Raw genomic sequence first — 17,571 nt, 5'->3', positions numbered from 1 at the left:
CGGTGTTCACGAGAGAGAGAAAGAGGGAGCGAGTGAAGAGGTGCTGCACAAATATATGCTCCTCAATACAGCTCCTTAATCAAATATGATTTTAAACATGCCTAGTAAAAAATTTGAAAATCAATATGTGGCGGTCAGTGTTGATAATTATCCAAATTATGGGCTAATTATGGGAAACACTACCAGACCCCTTCACCCCCAAACAAAGCTGTCTCTCCCGACTTTTTAGCTGATAGCATATCCATAACAGCAGCAAGGAATATGGTTTTTACAAAGCATGTAGCCTAGACCTAACGTTTCTTAACAGAGGCGGCTGAAATAAAAAAATAAAGCAAATAAATCCTGACTTTTAAACAGCTGTTTTTCTGCACATGTAGCCTGTTTATGAGAGTAGTATTCAGTACAATGTTTCCTCTAGGATTTTTTTCAGCAGGGGCAGGACAAGCAATTTTGTTTTCCAATGAAAAATACGTAGGTAATTTCACATCATATTGGGCCATTATTTTCACCATATCTCTGAACAAATAGTTGGAAAAGCTAGAGCAGATAAGAAACAGCACTACTGGAGGAACTACAACCTTTAGATCTGGAGAAAGTAATTTGGTTGGTTCTGTTTCTCCACAGTGATTTTACAGTGATGGCACAGAATGTTTTGGGCATCAAAACATAATATAGAAATATACTGTATGTTTTCATTTAAAATCATTTGATGATAGTAGTCATGTCTTATGGGAAAGCAGTCAACATAGTCAAATTATAATGTTTACTTATATTTATATTCTTACATATTCAACCGTTATGGATCCCATTTACCCGAGAGACTGGCGCCAACCGAGAGACCATGTGATGCTCTTCCTGCATCAAGTAGCAGCGTAGATGAAGATCTAGATTTAGATGACGTTTTTGTAGGTCTGGACATATATTGTACATTTTGGAGAAATGTGGCCTGGGGGCAGGTCTTTAGGGTGTGCTAGCGAGCTATTTTGCCACGCCCATGCCAAAATATGACACATACATTTTCGCAGGGCAAAGTTTTGTGAGTTTTAAGAAAAAAATGCACTTCATTGGCAGAAAGAAAAAAAATCCTTCAGTTTCAATAGGGTCCTCGCATGTTTCATGCTTAGGTCCTCAATATAAAACCGCATTTTATCCTCTGAAAAACAAGGAACTATATGACCATACTTTGCCAGCACGCATGTATGTGAATATGTTTACAGCTAAAAAAAATTAATCCGTGCGTTTTTCTGAAATTAACCTGTAGTCAATAATAATAATAATAATAATAATAATACAAACATGTAGGTTGGTTTATCACTTTTACTGTACAGATATTAAGCTACTACACAAGTACAAACTGTAGTAATCAACACAACTTGACAAATAATCTAATAATATAGAGAATAATGAACAATAATAATCAGGTTTCAGTGTGTGTGAGCTTAAGCATGCCCAAAGAAATTGCAAAAACTATTAGCATGCCCTACTCTCCAGTGGTATAACTGGCACACATCATTTAACAAGCCTTGCCCCCCCCAAAAAACCTCCAAGTACCCCAAACATTACATTACTGGCTCAGTGTATACAATGGAACAAAACTAAATTGAGCTGCTGGACGCTAATGTGGTTAAGTAGAGAAAAAATGTAATTCACAAGTATGAGAAGCAAACCCTTTCTCCTCTTACTAGCTTCTCTTTTCTCCTCTGGTCTCGTCTCACACACCTCACACCCCTCTCCGTTCTGTCTTTCCTCCATTTCCTCTGTCTCCTCTCTTCCTTCCATCTCTCTTTCTGTTTGTCGCATTTCGTGCGCTCCCTTCATTTCTTCTTGTCTGTCCTTGGTGTCCTTGCTTTAAGGCCAGAAAATTAAAATTATAAATTTTTCATCATTCTCTGTTTTCACTGTCCTCTGTGTTGGTAGTTAAATGGCTTACTCTTTTATTGCCTTTTTTGTCCATCGACCTTTCTTTCTTCAGACCATTTTTCGTATCTGTCTCTTTTTCACTTTCCCACTTTCATTCTGTCTTTTTTGCTTCAACTCAGCCTGTTGACCTAGCTGACCTTTCAAGCAATGAAAAATGAATTGTATAAAATGTCTGCCAGTAATACAGAAACCAGACTCATTGTGATAGCATTTGAATACCATTTTAATGTCTGTCTTTCTTTTCCCTTTATTCGTCCCTCTACTGATTCCCTTTGGTTTTGTCTCTCCTCCCCTTTCATTGTTACATATGTTTGTGAATAGTGAACCGCAGAAAATTGATTCTGTCCAAACTTGTCCTCTAATTATTTTTCTGATTTGGATATATCAAGAGTTAATTAACTCTGCTCACTTTCATGGACACATTGAACAGTGGCACAATTAAATGTAAATATGAAATGATGCATTGCATGCATCAAAACAATAGCCTGAGTGGGGGGAAAATGAGAAAAGTATTGAAAAATGCACAAAGTATTTATAAGTTAGAACAGCTAAATTAATCTGTTAAACATCCCATGAAGGCATTTTGGCCCCTTGCTTGTGTATTCTCACTCTTTCTACCAAGAGCTTTGGGAAGAGGATGGGGCATACTGTAGCTCTACTGGGAACATGAGAGCTTTTACCTTCAATATCAAGTTCTTCATATGGGGCATCAACATGCTCGGAAACCAGAGGGGGCAATCCACCATAGTCCGTTGTGCACTGAAGGTCACGGTTTGATAAAGCCAACAGAGCTACATCATCTGTACAAGATTATCAAAGTGGACACTTTCCACTTTTTGGCTGCACCCAGAAATGCTGCCCAGGGAAACCACAAACAAAACAGGGAGCAAGCTTGCTGTTTGAGTCCAACACACACAGAAAACATTCATCATAACATTGTTGTTGTTTATGTATTCATTTGAAAAAGATGCTCTCAAAAGTAAAGCATTTTTATCCAGTAAAGACTTTTGGTGCTGCCTAACGGAAGATCTAGCTTTTGATATAGGATATTGAGCTTTGGTGAAACTAAAGATGATTAGCATTTAGCAGAATCTTTGTCTGCTGTGTCTAAAGGTGTGTTTAGACAGACATCCAGATGTTAGCTGTAAGGAGCGTGTTGGGCAAGTTACTCAGAAATTGTAGGAAGTTACCAGTTACTCCTTAAAAAAGTAATAATATTACTTTACTTATTACTGGTATTAAAAGTAACTAGTTATGTTACTATATATATATATATATATATATATATATATATATATATATATATATATATATATATATATATATATATATATATATATATATATATATATATATGTATGTATATATATGTATATATATGTATATATGTATACATATGTATACATATGTATATGTCACCGGACACATCACCGGCTAAAAAAAATAAATAAAGCCAATCCTGACTTATGAGCTATACTGTTTTTTTACACATTGTATTTATAAGAGCAGTATTCACTGGTATAAAAAACACAAAAAGTTGCTTAACGACCCTGTCTCCTGACAGTGCATGCATAACTGGCTGTAGCAACTGGGGTAGGATGTAAGATGTAGAATTGTTTGCGGTTAAAAGCTTTTTGCTGGTCGCACAAAGTTGCAACGTTCTTTGCATCTTAGACTGTGACAATGGCAGTAGCTACTTACAGCTGTCGAAAGAACACCTCTCTCCCTTGCTTTCCATTCTTCGTTTAGCTTTTTGGCTAAAAGCTGACATAATGTCTGGCTTCTCCATTGAACTGCCGCTGACCTGCGTGGCAGTCGTACATTCATGTCAAGGACAAAAAAATGGCGTTCTAGTAACGCAGTAAGGCAGAGTTACCTGGATTAGTAACTGTAATAATATAACTGTCCATTACACTGTTGGGAAAAGTAATAATATTACAGTAACACTGGTTAGGAATGTGCTAGTTTTTATTCAGCTCAGCCTCTCACTCAGCTCAGAACTCACCACAAACTCCGGAACGGATAGGGAAATACAGTGCGTCTACTGGTAAATTGAGAGCTTTGTTGCAAAATTCCCAGATACTTGAATTGCATCATCTGGGGCAGGATCCAACTTGGAGGTGCTTAGAGTTTTTCCGTCTTATAAATGTTTCTTCATTATAAATCCTTTCATCATCATTACTTTCGCAAGTCAATACCCCATTCATTTCTTTCTATTTCAGCTCTTTCAAAGTTGTGTTATTTGTTCATTCAGAATCCTCCCTATTCTCCTCCTCAAAGTGTTTAACCATCACCTCTCAATTAAGCCTCAAATGGATGTTTCAGCACTACCTCCAGTGTAATCAAGAGCTCACCTTTCTGTATCAGACTCAAGCAACACTTGACTTTACCTGTTCTAGTGCAAATTATTATGTTTTTATTTTCAGTCTGCATTGTGCACAGTGTCTGGGCTCACCACACGGTTGGTTATCATGAATAGTGGATCTTGTATCAAATGCATATACTTTATTTTTAGAGAGTGGGAACATCACTGCCTTCAATCTCCTTTTCTTCAATGAAGAAAACAGCAGGAAACCTGTGTGGAGCACAGAGTCGGTAAAACACAAAAGAGAAGATCTTGGAGGGACCCGATTTCAAGCCAGCAGGAGTCTATATGGCTTCAGGGCTAGGGGTCTTAACCACAACATCAACATGATTAACAATGAACACAGTTGTTTTTACTGTCATATACTTATTTATTTTTCTGTTTCAGGTTTGCCGATTTTATCTTGCCTTATTTTTTGCTTTGTTTGAGGTCAACAGTACTGTCTTGGTGTGTTTCAGAGATGTATTTTTAAAAAAAACATTTATTTCTGTTTTTCAGATTGTCAGGATTCATGCTGCCCTCCCCTATAGTCAGCAGTGGATCTATATTGGCGTTGTGGTTTACCACAGACTTTGCTGTCAGTGCACAAGGCTTCAAAGCTGTATACGAAGGTAAGGCAATGTGTGCGTGTGCATAGTGATGATACACAGACAATTTCGGAGGCAACAGTGATGACAAATCTTACTTGTGAAGTGATTAACCTGTGTTGGAAAATTGTGTTTGAAAAACAAAATGAAAATAATGCTGGCCATTATTGATTGATTTAAACTGACCAGCACGTAAAGTATTCACAACAATTGTAGTATTTAGAAATTATATTTTGTCTTTTTGAAAGTATCCAAATGCCAGGATGGTTGCACTTGTTTGGAGTGACACATGGGTGGAGCTGATAATTCAGGTTATCTCTTTTATCTTCTATCTCTATCTCTAAGTGACATTTTTAAACCTTCGTTGTTTTTCTTAATATGAATCAGATGATATGTGTTTGGGATCATAAATTAGAAAGAAGTTAGTTTAATAAACTGTGAGTGCCCCAACTCTTTTTGTTTATTAAAGTAGTTGAACGAGTGTTGATATACACACATTCTTTTCTGGACTCATGGTGAAACTGTATGGCTGAACCCTACTTCTGATTTATGAAAATAACCGTTCATGTTAATAACTCTGTGTGGGCGACTCTTGGCTCGCAGCCCAGAGCTGTGGTCTTCGTCATCCCTCCATGGGGTTGGGACTACTGTAACATATACAAAATTTATCTATACATATTCGATAGTCAAACCTGTATTCTTTTTTATACATTGAGAGGTCCAATGCTCACATCAGTGCTTGTTGTGTTGACGTCCTGGCTGCATGGTGTTTTGCTCTGTGTATTATGTGTGTATTATGAAATGTGTATATCGGACTTCTCCATGTTGTGTGCCTGTTGACATGCAACACAAATGCTTAGCCTGACCTTTTGAAGATGCACACATACACACACAAACACACACATAAACACACACACACACACACACACACACACACACACACATACACACACCCTCCATTACGCTTGCATAACAGTTCATCTGTGAATCATGAACTCTAAATATCAAAGTCAAACTCAAGATATACACACTTATTCCCGTGTGTGTGGGTGTGTTTGTGTGTGTGTTTCACCTTTATCTCACTTTGTCTGTGTATACTGTATATTGTTGTGTGTGTGTTCCTAGATGTGTGTCATTTGTGTGTTTGGCAAACCTGACAGCCATTAAACCTTCTTCAGGAAGTACTTTGTCTTTTTTTTCTTTCCATTGTTCCTTTTCACATCTGTGGGGAACCTTAAGTGTGTTTGTTGCCTCAGGAGTGATTGTGATTTTGTGTGTGCATGTGCACGTGGTGTGTGCATGCTTGTGTGTATACAACTGACACGTCTTTCTGCTAATGTCTTTCTGTTCTATTATATTTTGTTTTCATTCATGTCCCAGACTTCAAAAATTGATGCATGTGTGTGTAAAATGATAATGTATGTGAATTTGTGGGTCAGAACACGTGTGTGTGTGTTTAAAATAAATGGCACTCTTGCATCAAAACAAGGCATGACATTTATTAAATGTTTAGTTTTTTGGTGTATATGAGATCAGTCATGGTATGTGCAAGTTCCAACTGGTTAGCTGTTTACTTTAATACCCAGTACCGGATAACAAAGAAAGAAAAACTAAGAACATAAACTTAAAATGATATGAAATTAATAAATTAATAAAAACAAATTTTGATTCAGTATAGATGTAAGAAGATGTAGTTTGGTCTGCAGTCTCACAGCAGGGAATCCAAGGGAAGATAAACTTTGAAATTTAACACTATTGACCTGTTGCATGTGCAAAATGCAGTTAAATAAAAAAAGGAAATTGTTCAAAGGACCAAATGAGAAACAAACAACTATTACAAACCATATCCTTTGGCACATGTAATAAAGAAGAAAAAAGCTAATTGCATGTCTAATATAACATGATATTAATAAGTTGCGCATCTCAAATGCTAAGGGAGCGCTACTGACACTGCAACTTTAACCACATTTTAAAGATAACACACAAATATTCCTGTTAACTCAAATCAAGACCACAAATAACAACCTAGGCAGGCCTGTTTGACTTGTGAACCAAGAAACACTTCTCAGCTGTCTTCTCAAGTTGTTCAATCCAAAGCCTGACTGAATGTTACTTTAAGCAATGTGAGAAGCACCACTGTGTCTGTAATCAGTTAGGCTTAATCCAAAGCAGATCCACCATTCAACTCTAATTTGGAATACTTGTTATAATCTGCAGAGTTAGACAGGCAAAAGTTTGTTTTCATCCAACCAACACATGTAGTGGGACCGCCTACGATGTGAGGATCCTGAGTTGAATATTTGATGTGAATGTAATTTTAGCAGTGTGCATGTTCAGTAAAGGGAAAGTTTTATTTGGCATATCGACCTTTCTGCTCTTTTATTTATCCTTTAACCTAATCTCTGTCATGTAAAGCAGCAGACCCTGCACATTGCTTGCAATAATTGCTAATGTGGATACTGTTAAGAGCTGATCATAAAAATACTTGGCTATTATAGGTTGCAGGGTAGGGAACTTGAATTCATAACCATTTCAGATCTGATGTCACATCTCATGGTATATATATCCTTATGGCTCAACACCCTCAGACTTCACAAGATGACAGGGAACGCCCTATATAATCAAAATCAGTGGCTCAGTCCACAAATCCAGGAAGTTGACATTTGGATTTAGTCTTATATTGTGGTTGTCTTCTAATCACTGAACTGACGCTTGCCTGTAAACTTCTCTGTTGAAATCTGTTGTTCATAGTTTTGTTCTCCCTGCTTTAAACTACTAAATACACATTTCTGAGTTGTTAGTGTTTTTATTATTGTTTCTGATTATGATTTAAACTTAAAGACGCATTCTCTGATTTTGTTATAGTGTTTAAAACCTTGTTATGAGCTGGCTCAAAAGGCCACAACAAAAGGGAGACACTGCATGGTAAAAGTTTAACAAAATATGTTTATTAAACCAAAATTAACCAAATTAAGGCTGGTGCCAAAGTAAAAGTGAACAAGTATAGGGTATGAACATCAGTGGTTTCAGTCAGGTCAGGATGATGGATGCATGGAAAATGTGTGTGAGGCTGTTGTAATGTGCAAGAAATAATAACTATCAACTAAAACAACATATCCAGAAACCAAGGCAAAGGTGGAACCTGTGGAGTGAAACAGATGTTGGCAAGTTAGCAGAGAGGTAGGTCCGTCTGTCTGTCCTCAGCCCAGCAGCAACCTCCGCAGAATGAAAAGACAGAGTTACAAATAGCCTACAGGGCAATTAGCCCAGGTGCCCAGATAGAGATCGCCCACACCCACACATGACCCCACAGGGCGTCACACCTTGCCCATATCCCAAAACCTCTTAGCAGGCTGTTGATGTTTTGCTTTAATGGTTGTCTTTGCATTTCGGTTCTTGTTCCTGTCATCACTATGACTTCATGCTGCAATCAAATTTCCCCATGGAACATGAACTGTTTTTGCCAAAATGAAAACATTATTATTCAAAAAAATTTACTCTTCCAACACACCTACCTTCTCTCTATTTCTTGCTTAATCTTTTTCTACTCTCATCCTTGTCACCCGCTTCCTTCCACACTCTTTCTCTGCTTCTGTTCATTTAAACTAATTCACGCTAACAAAGAATCTATTCGGCCCTGTCTTTTTATTGTCCTTAACAACCTGTCTCCCCTGTCTATCTGTCAGCCCATCTCTGTTAACATAGTCAGTTCTGTTAACATTATTTTCTCTGTTCTATCCTTTTATTAAAGAAACCAAATTGAACTATAAGTCTGAACACATAGCTAACTGATAAGACCCCAGTCGCCTGAGAGAGGGAATAATGGAGAAAGAGAAAGAGAGTGGGAGGGTTGGTAAAATAAAGCTATAAGTAGTGGAAAGCAAGGCCTTGCTGATAAAAAAAGCAAGTTTGCAAACTTTGTGAGACAAGATAATCATCAAATAATTCCCCCAAAAGGGGGGTGTAGGGTGGGGTCCTAGAGAGAGAGAGAGATAGAGCCATTTGGAGAGAGATGGCTAGGATGAAGAGAGGCAGGGTAAACAAACAGAAGGACGGGATTTTGTATCAGTGTATATGTCCAGTTTGTTGTTTTTACAATATTAGGGGTAAAACACACATATCATCAAATTCATTTGAAGTGCTTCACTCATTTTTTTTTAACAGTGATGTTTTTTTTTGATGGTGCTTTGTATTCAGATGCGTCGTCTCCGTCTGTTTGTCCTGCAAAATAAATCAGAATGATTTTAAATATTTATATTTGTTGCCTCTGTGTTCAGGAATCAGTCGGTGAATATAAACTGTTACAGTTGCTTCATCAGGAGTTACACCTGCAGCCATAGTTATGGATTTGTTGGAAACAGAATGGATTAAGCCCCGGGTCGTGTGTCCACGAGGGCCCTCTCTCTGAAGTCAGATGCCTTGGTGCACAGTCCTTCTGGAGCTGTGAGCTTAACATGTGTTTAGCAGTCATGATGCCAAATGGCAAAAGTTATAAATATTTTATCTTTTCAGTCAAAGATTGCCTCGCCTCAAATGAGTTTGCAATTTTCTTAGCAACAAGAAGGACTTCCCCTGAGCATTCGCTAAGTGCTACTACCTGTAAGAAGAAACCAGGTGGATTCAGGGCCTTACTTTATTTACATTAGTCTCTGACTTACCCTGAAACAAAGGGAAATGTATTAAACAGACATGAGTTCTTCCTGGTTCCAAGCCCTTTTTGACTAAAGTAAGCTGTTCTTCAGCAAACAACACGGCTCATGAAATGTTGGGAAATGTGTCAGTTAGGGCTGCACAATTAAATGTATGCCCAAGTGCAATACCCAAACGGCAGAAGCTACAATTTTTTTATAAAGCTAAAATGTGACAAAAAAACAACAACAGTATGATGAAGTACTGTAGTGCTGCAGAGATATCCTGGCCTGCAAATCTTGTTCTTCAGATGTAAGAAAACATGTTTGTTTGGTACAGACCCTAACAAATGTCAAATCCTCATGACTTTAGATGGAAAAATTATAGCCTTTTTGCTTTTCATGTGTCATTTCACGTCATTTAGTCTGTAAGTTGTGCAGGGATGGCGTGTCATTTTACAAGCGAATGAACGCACGGAACTTAACTGACGTAACCTAACGTCCTTACCTACCAACCGGTTAAGATGAGTAAACAATCAGCAGTCAAAAACAAAACTGTGGTACATCTTATTTTATTAGTAAAATGTATTTCTTATTTCAGAAGAAAATATGTTTTATCAATACTCATTTAACACCTTGAACTGCTCTAATTAAGTAGGCCTATTTATTATGTTGATGATTACGTACAATATCTACTACAACAGTTGAGCATTGTACGTGTGTGTTTGAGAGAGAGAGAGAGAGAGAGAGAGAGAGAGATTATTGACTCCCACCGCCACCTTTCACTTTTATGACAAAGTAGAAACATCATCTTTAAAGTCTCAACAGCCCACACCCACTCTCCCCACACACACACACACACACACACACACACACACACACACACACTTTGAGAGAAAGAGGCCGGGTGTACATTTTTCAGTCCCTAGGCTAGCTGCAGAGTTTCCTCTCCTGTTAAGGGACTTCTGTGAAAAACACAACTTGGAAAACCTTTAAAAGGACTTTGCACATTAAAGACAAGGAAACACACACACACACAAACACACGTACACACAAAAGGCTCATGCACACACAAGCACACGCATGCATACATGGCTGTCGGAGATTATATAGGGCTCATTCAGGAAAAGCAATAGAGGGAGAAGATAGATAGGGAGATGTGAATACAGAAAAGAAGAGGAAAGAAAGACAGGGGCAGGCCTGTGTGTGTCTGTTCATGTTCAAGTGCATGTGTTACATATGTTTTTTCTCATTTCTTGTTGTTATGGCAATACTCACCGTGTCACCATGTATAGGTTATTATGGGGTATCACTTTTACACTGCATTACAACATGTAATGTGTGAGTGCCCATGCCTGAATGTGTGTATATCTGTAAAATTGCAGGAAGTTCATCCCCTTTGGCGTTGGCATTTCCACCGTGTCTCCCTTTCTCTCTCTCTCTCTCTTTCTGTGTATCTCTCTCTCCCTGTCCCTGCTGTACAGACTGGTGTAGAATCCATTAGGAACACTTCTAGGAGCTTCCAAATCTTGCTGACTTGATGCAAGGCTTTGCACAGACTGTGGCAAGAGCCCTGTAGCCACCAACCACTGGACGGGATGCAAAAAGATCGCAGCCTCCTGCTCGGGGATTTTGGGTCCTTTGACTTGATGTTACACATAAGAAAGATTTATTCATCTAGAGTTTTTTCCGATGCCTCTAGCCAGATAGTTTTCTTAGTGGTGCCTTTATTTCACAGAGTTTCGCCTTGCTAAATCTCAGAGGGCTCCAAATAGCCATTGCAGAAAATTGCACTACTGTAGATGGGAGTTGTGACATAATATGAACAAAACTATGGGATGTTGTCAGAGTGACAAGAACAAGTATTATGGAGGAGTGATTTTCAGATAGACTTTTTTGTAATCAAGTCAATATAAACAACAAAATAGTTTATTAGAAATACAGTGTATATATTTACTAACAGTAATTATGTCATAAGTGTAATAGTCCTTTTTTATGACTTTTAACTAACTAATTCACCCAATAAATCAATAATTTACTTATGTTAATTAGTTTGTTTGGTTGTCAGTTATTCGGTTGGTAGGTACATGATTTGCCAACGCCCAGGACTCTTCCTGGAAATTCACATCACAGGCAAGAAGTGGTGTGTAAGCATCCATCTGTTCCGTCAACACAGACTCCAGTCTGCGTTTGTCCGTCAATGTCCTCAGAAGCAGCTGTCCTGTCAGCAGTGGCTCCTGAGAAGGTGAAGATACTGGTCAACTGCCTTCACTAGGCTGTGTAACATCAGAAATTTGTTTTCAAGTCTAGTAATAAGAAGTATACAGAATATAACAGACTTGCTTTGATTCATTGATTCTTTCATTTTAATCCTACATGCAATATAGTGGCTGGGAAAAATATACCTATAGCGACAACAGAAAGCTTCCTCAATCATTACAGATACTGTTTATTCAAAACATGTGCTGCAGAAAGCAGGATATTTTTAATTGAAAGAACTGAGATTACCCTTCACTAAGTGCACCAACAAAAAACAACTTGGAGCATAAAGAAATACAGGTGGGTCCCCTGTTACGTGTTAGTTGGAATCTGAATAAATAGATAAAATTAGGAGCATATTTGTTCAATGAGATTGATGAGTGACAAATGTCAAAAATGCTTTCTGTGGGGATTGCCCTGTAATGTTTTAATTGTTGACTCACAACCTGAATTAATTTCTCACTACATGCTCCATCCCACATTGCATTTATAAATCCAGTTTTCACCCCATGCTGTACTTTGTTTTTGTACAAAGATCTTGGCCTGTTTGAATGAGAGTCAACCAGTCTGTCAGGTTCTAAAATATAATCCAGTTGGCCAACTTGCTAAATAAAAGTTGCATTATCAAGGTTCAGAGATCATCAACCAATGTGCTCAATCTGTTTTTTGTGTATCCATAGAGATAAATGTAAATCTAAAATACAGTTGTACTCTCTGCTCAGTGGCAAAAAGTATCATGGACTTGCATAAGAAATATTTTCCATTCATTGGTGCCGAAACATGTAATCACACATCACTCTTGCCATTATTGTTTTGAATTTATCTGGATAGTTTAATCACCAGTAATGATCAGCTACAGTTCTGTAAGCATACGTTTATTCTGAGACCACTTTAGCTGCTGATGTAGGAAAATCCCTGTGTTCTATATGTAGCATTTATAGATTCACAATAATAATAACTGCTTTCATCAGAGAAATATTGAGCTTGTAGATTTGGCAACAGCAACACAGACTCCATTTATCTGAGTGAAAGTAAAAGGGTAAACAAGTCTCAGTCATTCCAAAGGAAAATAAATTAATTTGGATTTCCTTTTGATTAGCTTGTTGAAGGAAATGGTTTGCGTGTATACTGATGGAATGGGTTTTATATATATATATATATATATATATATATATATATATATATATGTGTGTGTGTGTGTGTGTGTGCGTGTGTGTGTGTAAAATGTTAGCTGTTTCAAGTGGAAATAGTTGACATGACTTAAATTAATGGCCTTGGTGTAAACATAATATGTTTATGGAAATTGCTTTGAGATCATATAATAGGATGTCTTAGAGTAGAGCACACATGCACACATGCATGTAAATGAAAGCACAAATTCAAACGCACACATAAAAAAGACAAGATTATATACCTTATAATGTCATTTCAGGTTTATATTGTATCCAGGTTAGGTTTGTCAAAATATAATATAATATTCCTTCATATCTTAAGTGGAAATGATGCTGCAAGCAACTGAGAGAAATGATAAAGAAAACATAAAAAATGTGATTTCCTACCTTTCTGCAGAGCTTGGGCTTTTTTTCAGCAGGATATCAATGATTATGATTATGACTGACATTTACTGCATTTCTCTGTTAGCAGTGCATAGCCTATTTTAGCCCACTATCGACCTGTTATCCCCTGCTTCTATCAGTATCTGTGTGCCCTTCATTGAGAATAATAGATTGGCAAGTTTAGTCAAAGCCAATGGATTCAGCAGGGAAGCTTCTTAGAGCAAACACACAGAGCAAATCATTAAAGGAAGGAAGTGGATTTGCCAACTTGGATAGGCAGGTGCTGCTATGTATTTGTGTGTTTGGGTGTGTGTGCGCTGGAGAGATAAAGACAGCGAAAGAGTGAGACACGTTGAGAGAGGAGAAGCAGTCCGTTACACCATTAACCCATATTGACTGGAACGCCATAGGAAGCTCCTCACTGTGGGAGTGTGTCATATAACGCTGTTGTTACGATGCCAGCAGTAGTCAGCTACATTGATCGAAGCAGCAATGTCAACTGTCCTGCTGTGTGTGTGCACATGGTGGGGTAGCAGAGGAGTGTTCAAGGGTGATACCACCGTCATCAAAGCATGTTGTCGGAGCCAAGACACACACTATCAGTCTCTCTCCTCCTCTCTCTTACACACATACTTGTAGTGAGAGTGTGGTGAGTGTGTAATCAACTTTCCACCATGTAGCAAAGTCAATATGACATCTAAGTGGTTTGAACTTAGCACCGTTTATGTGCTATTCTCAATCTCTTTGGGGCGAACTGGACTGTCAGGACAGTAACCAAAAGCAGAAGATGGGAGATATGCTCACACTCACACCTGGGAATTGTTCAGCACATCCACAGTGCTGCTTTGTTGGCAACTGTACAGCTCTTCTTGAGCAGCTGAAGGTATCGGACCATATTTAGAGTTGAGTCAGGCGTACATAATGAACAGTTTCTGCCAAAACTGTGTACATCAGCGTTCACACTGTAGACTTATCTGAGGACTCAGACAGCTATTCAGACTTAGAACCTGTGTGGTTTTCCTCTGCACAAAATCCACTCCAGGAAATAACTGTATTAAGTTCAGCGCCACTGTCTAGCAATTGCCCAAAGTACAATTTTTCTCTCTGAAATGCGTGTCTGTAGAGAATGTAACATACACCCACATGCAATGTTGTACATGTTGTATTAAAGCTTTCGTTGCAACTGTGTTTTTGTGCATGTATTTCAGGGGTGTGGAAAATAATTGATTCTTAGATGCATTGCGATGCGGACTTGAACGATTCTGAATCGATTCACAGATGTCAATAATCGATTATAATAAATGTTAACTGATAACGTAATGTTGACGGAACGAAAAAGGTGGAACTCGGAAATATGGAAGTGCAGCACCGGACTGTCTGTGGTGTGCACATAACAGAGACGTGTTCTCCCTATTTGGCACACGGCAGCTGCTGAATGAATGACTGCCCCTACAAAAATTTCACACGATCATTAAAATCAATACGCAACTAGCGTTAATGATTTTCACTCACACACTGTGCGAGCACGGTAATGCTTAGCTAGCGTCCACCCTTCATTCTTCAAAGGACGTCTATGTGACAGGCGGCAGAAAGTGACAGTGGAAGTAAGAGTAGCAGAGGAAAAGATGAGCAGTAAGTTTCAGTCAGGCAGTAAGTGTACAATGTAGCTCACAGTGCGTCTTTTAAGTAAAGCCTGTCTGTTGTTTTCCAACTGCTGGAAAAGTGAAGTTGGTTAGCGCTAGCAAACATCTCCTCTTCAGACTGCGGTCTGGAAGTTGAGGAGGAAAGCTAACAGAATCTTTTTTGGCTGCTGTTTCAAGTTTGCTTATTGTCATTCATCCACATATCAAGTACACAACTGAACGAAATGCCGTTTCTCACGGTCCTTGTTGCTCAAAACAAGATTACAATAAGACAAGGCACAAACATGTAACTACACTAGACAAGACAAAAAAATAGCAGATCTGTTAAGGCAGAGTGAACGTGGTTTGGGTGGAGCATTGCAAAGTGCTTGGTTCAACCCGTATCTGATTCTATACTACTAATAGCAGCATGAGAAATGAAAATAGCAGCAACAGAGGTCAGAGGTTATTACAGAAATGCTGTAATAATGCAATAATGCTATGTATCGTTAGCTACATTTATTTGATGTAACGCTAGATAGCTGCCTGTCATTACTACCTACTTGGTTGGATCATTACTTATACTACTACTTATATAAGTACCAGGTAGTCACACAGTTAGTAAAATACATCTTTATCCAATTCGTTTTACAATCTCATTGTAGCCCTCATAATTGTAATAAGGTGCCAAGAGATTCCCTCCATGGTGATGCATCGTAATATTGAAACGAACTGAATACAGGATAATCATAATCGAAACCGCGAGACCAGTGAAGATGTGAATCCCTAATGTATTTTGCAAGAAATCCATTTTAATTTTTTCCAGATTTTATCTATTTTTCCTATGTTTTACAATTTCAGCACATTTTGTCTTCAGTGTTTAATTATGCGGTGGATGAATACAATTTCAACAATTCAATGTGAAAACATTTAATCAATATCAATGAATTTGATGTATCATGCAAATAAATAGTAATATTCAAATGGATATGTAATTAATTATTGGGACTATTAAAGAGGTTATTACCATAGTTGATTAGGCCACTGATAATTTCTTCCCACGGATCTTCTGCAGGACAGCCTCCATATGCTGCTGGAACACACAGTAATAAGTGGGTCTGATGGAGGCTTCTCTCTCAGCTGACCTCCTTGTTTACAAAGCTTGAGCAGAAAATGAACTTCTAACATTTTCTTCCAACTGAATATCTGACTCCGCCCATACAGCCACAAAGTGGCGTGGAGGAGGTGATGAGCCCCACAGAAGCAGCACAGTAAATGACACCCTTTGTTTGGCTTAAGTGCTGGTGGGGTGCGGGGGGGTTAATAATGCGGCAACCCCAGTTTTTTTATAAATTACATCCAAATTTTGCCAGATTCCACAAGATTCCGCATTTTACAGTTGATTCCATTTTTTCACGATTCAACAATTCTGTCTATGTTTTCTGCATTGCGGAAATCATAGGATTCTAAATGACCATAACTACAACCGTCTAACTCACATCTGTTATGTGTTCATTCAGAATGTAGCCATCCGTTGATGTTCCTTTTCATACATTGTCCAATCAAAAACTAGGTCTGCATGAAAGAAATACTTTTTCACCTCCTATGGATGTCTCCTTGCAATTATTAGTCCATTCATATTTGCCTAGAAGGCCTTGATCTCTACCTTTACTGTAATTTCTTTTTCCTTGTTGGCGGAGTGGGAGTACATGTTACTGCTTCATAATTTATCTTTAAATTATCACATCTTGTGCAAAAGGAATTGGAATTCATTAAATCAAACACTTTAAACACTTTAACATCTTTAAATGTATCAGTTTGAACTTTAAATATAATGTTTTTCCTCCTGAAGTTGAATTCAAAGGAATGCAAGGACAGTAAAATTATAGAAATACTAACGGAATATCCTTTGTTCCTTTATGTATTGTTTTATGGCATTGTCCCAGCTGTGTGTATGGGGCATTAGGTTTAAGGACCCAAACATAGACACTGAGGCAGAACAGGCTGAAGAAAAAGGACTTTACTCAGTGTTAAAATTAGCAGGCTTACAGTCAGGCACAAGAAAGCAACAAATCCAGGACACATGAGCAGGTGGATGTGGGAATCAGGTGACCAAGTTTGGTGGGAATGTCCAAGGGCAGCTGGTAGACAGGTGAAAAATGACAGGTGGGGAAAGTTCCTTAGAAAATGGAAGGCAGGGGTGGCTGGAGGCTGGGACAGAGTGGTAGACTGAACGCAAAATAAAAACAGCTGAGGCTGCTGTCATGACAGGCATTCATGATAATGCACATTAGGTATTCTTCTAAAATGATTCTGTAAATGTTTTTGAAACCTTGTCTGGAGACATCACATGATCATGTAGTATCTCCCAGGTGTTTGCATTCAGGTAGGCATCTATCAGAGGGTATACAAGGGTGACATCATGGTCACTTCAAAATATTTGACTTTACAACTTGATAAGGGACGACCCAAATGCACCATTAGTTCTGGTCTCTGGCAGGCCGGACACTCTTGTCTGTGGCGGTGGAACTGGTTCATTCTGGCTTTCAGATCCTCTAAGGGACTCGCCGTCATGGGTTGCATCCATCAAGAAATCCAGTCTTTGAATTAAGGCACTTAGTGTATTTCATTGAG

At 38.3% G+C, this 17,571-nt stretch overlaps 1 protein-coding gene across 1 annotated transcript in view; it reads left to right on the top strand.

Annotated features, from left to right (window-relative positions):
* Positions 1–17,571, top strand: part of LOC123959318 (CUB and sushi domain-containing protein 1-like) — a 364,541-nt gene that overhangs the window by 62,353 nt on the left and 284,617 nt on the right. The window contains exon 4 of the mRNA XM_046033278.1: positions 4,784–4,896. Within this exon, the coding sequence (XP_045889234.1) occupies positions 4,784–4,896 (113 nt within the window). The remainder of the gene's footprint in view (positions 1–4,783; positions 4,897–17,571) is intronic.

The sequence above is a fragment of the Micropterus dolomieu genome, linkage group LG20 (assembly GCF_021292245.1).
Source record: "Micropterus dolomieu isolate WLL.071019.BEF.003 ecotype Adirondacks linkage group LG20, ASM2129224v1, whole genome shotgun sequence".
NCBI lineage: Eukaryota > Metazoa > Chordata > Actinopteri > Centrarchiformes > Centrarchidae > Micropterus > Micropterus dolomieu.
The sequence above is the reverse complement of the archived record's forward strand: the minus strand, read 5'-3'. Positions and strand labels throughout refer to the sequence as shown.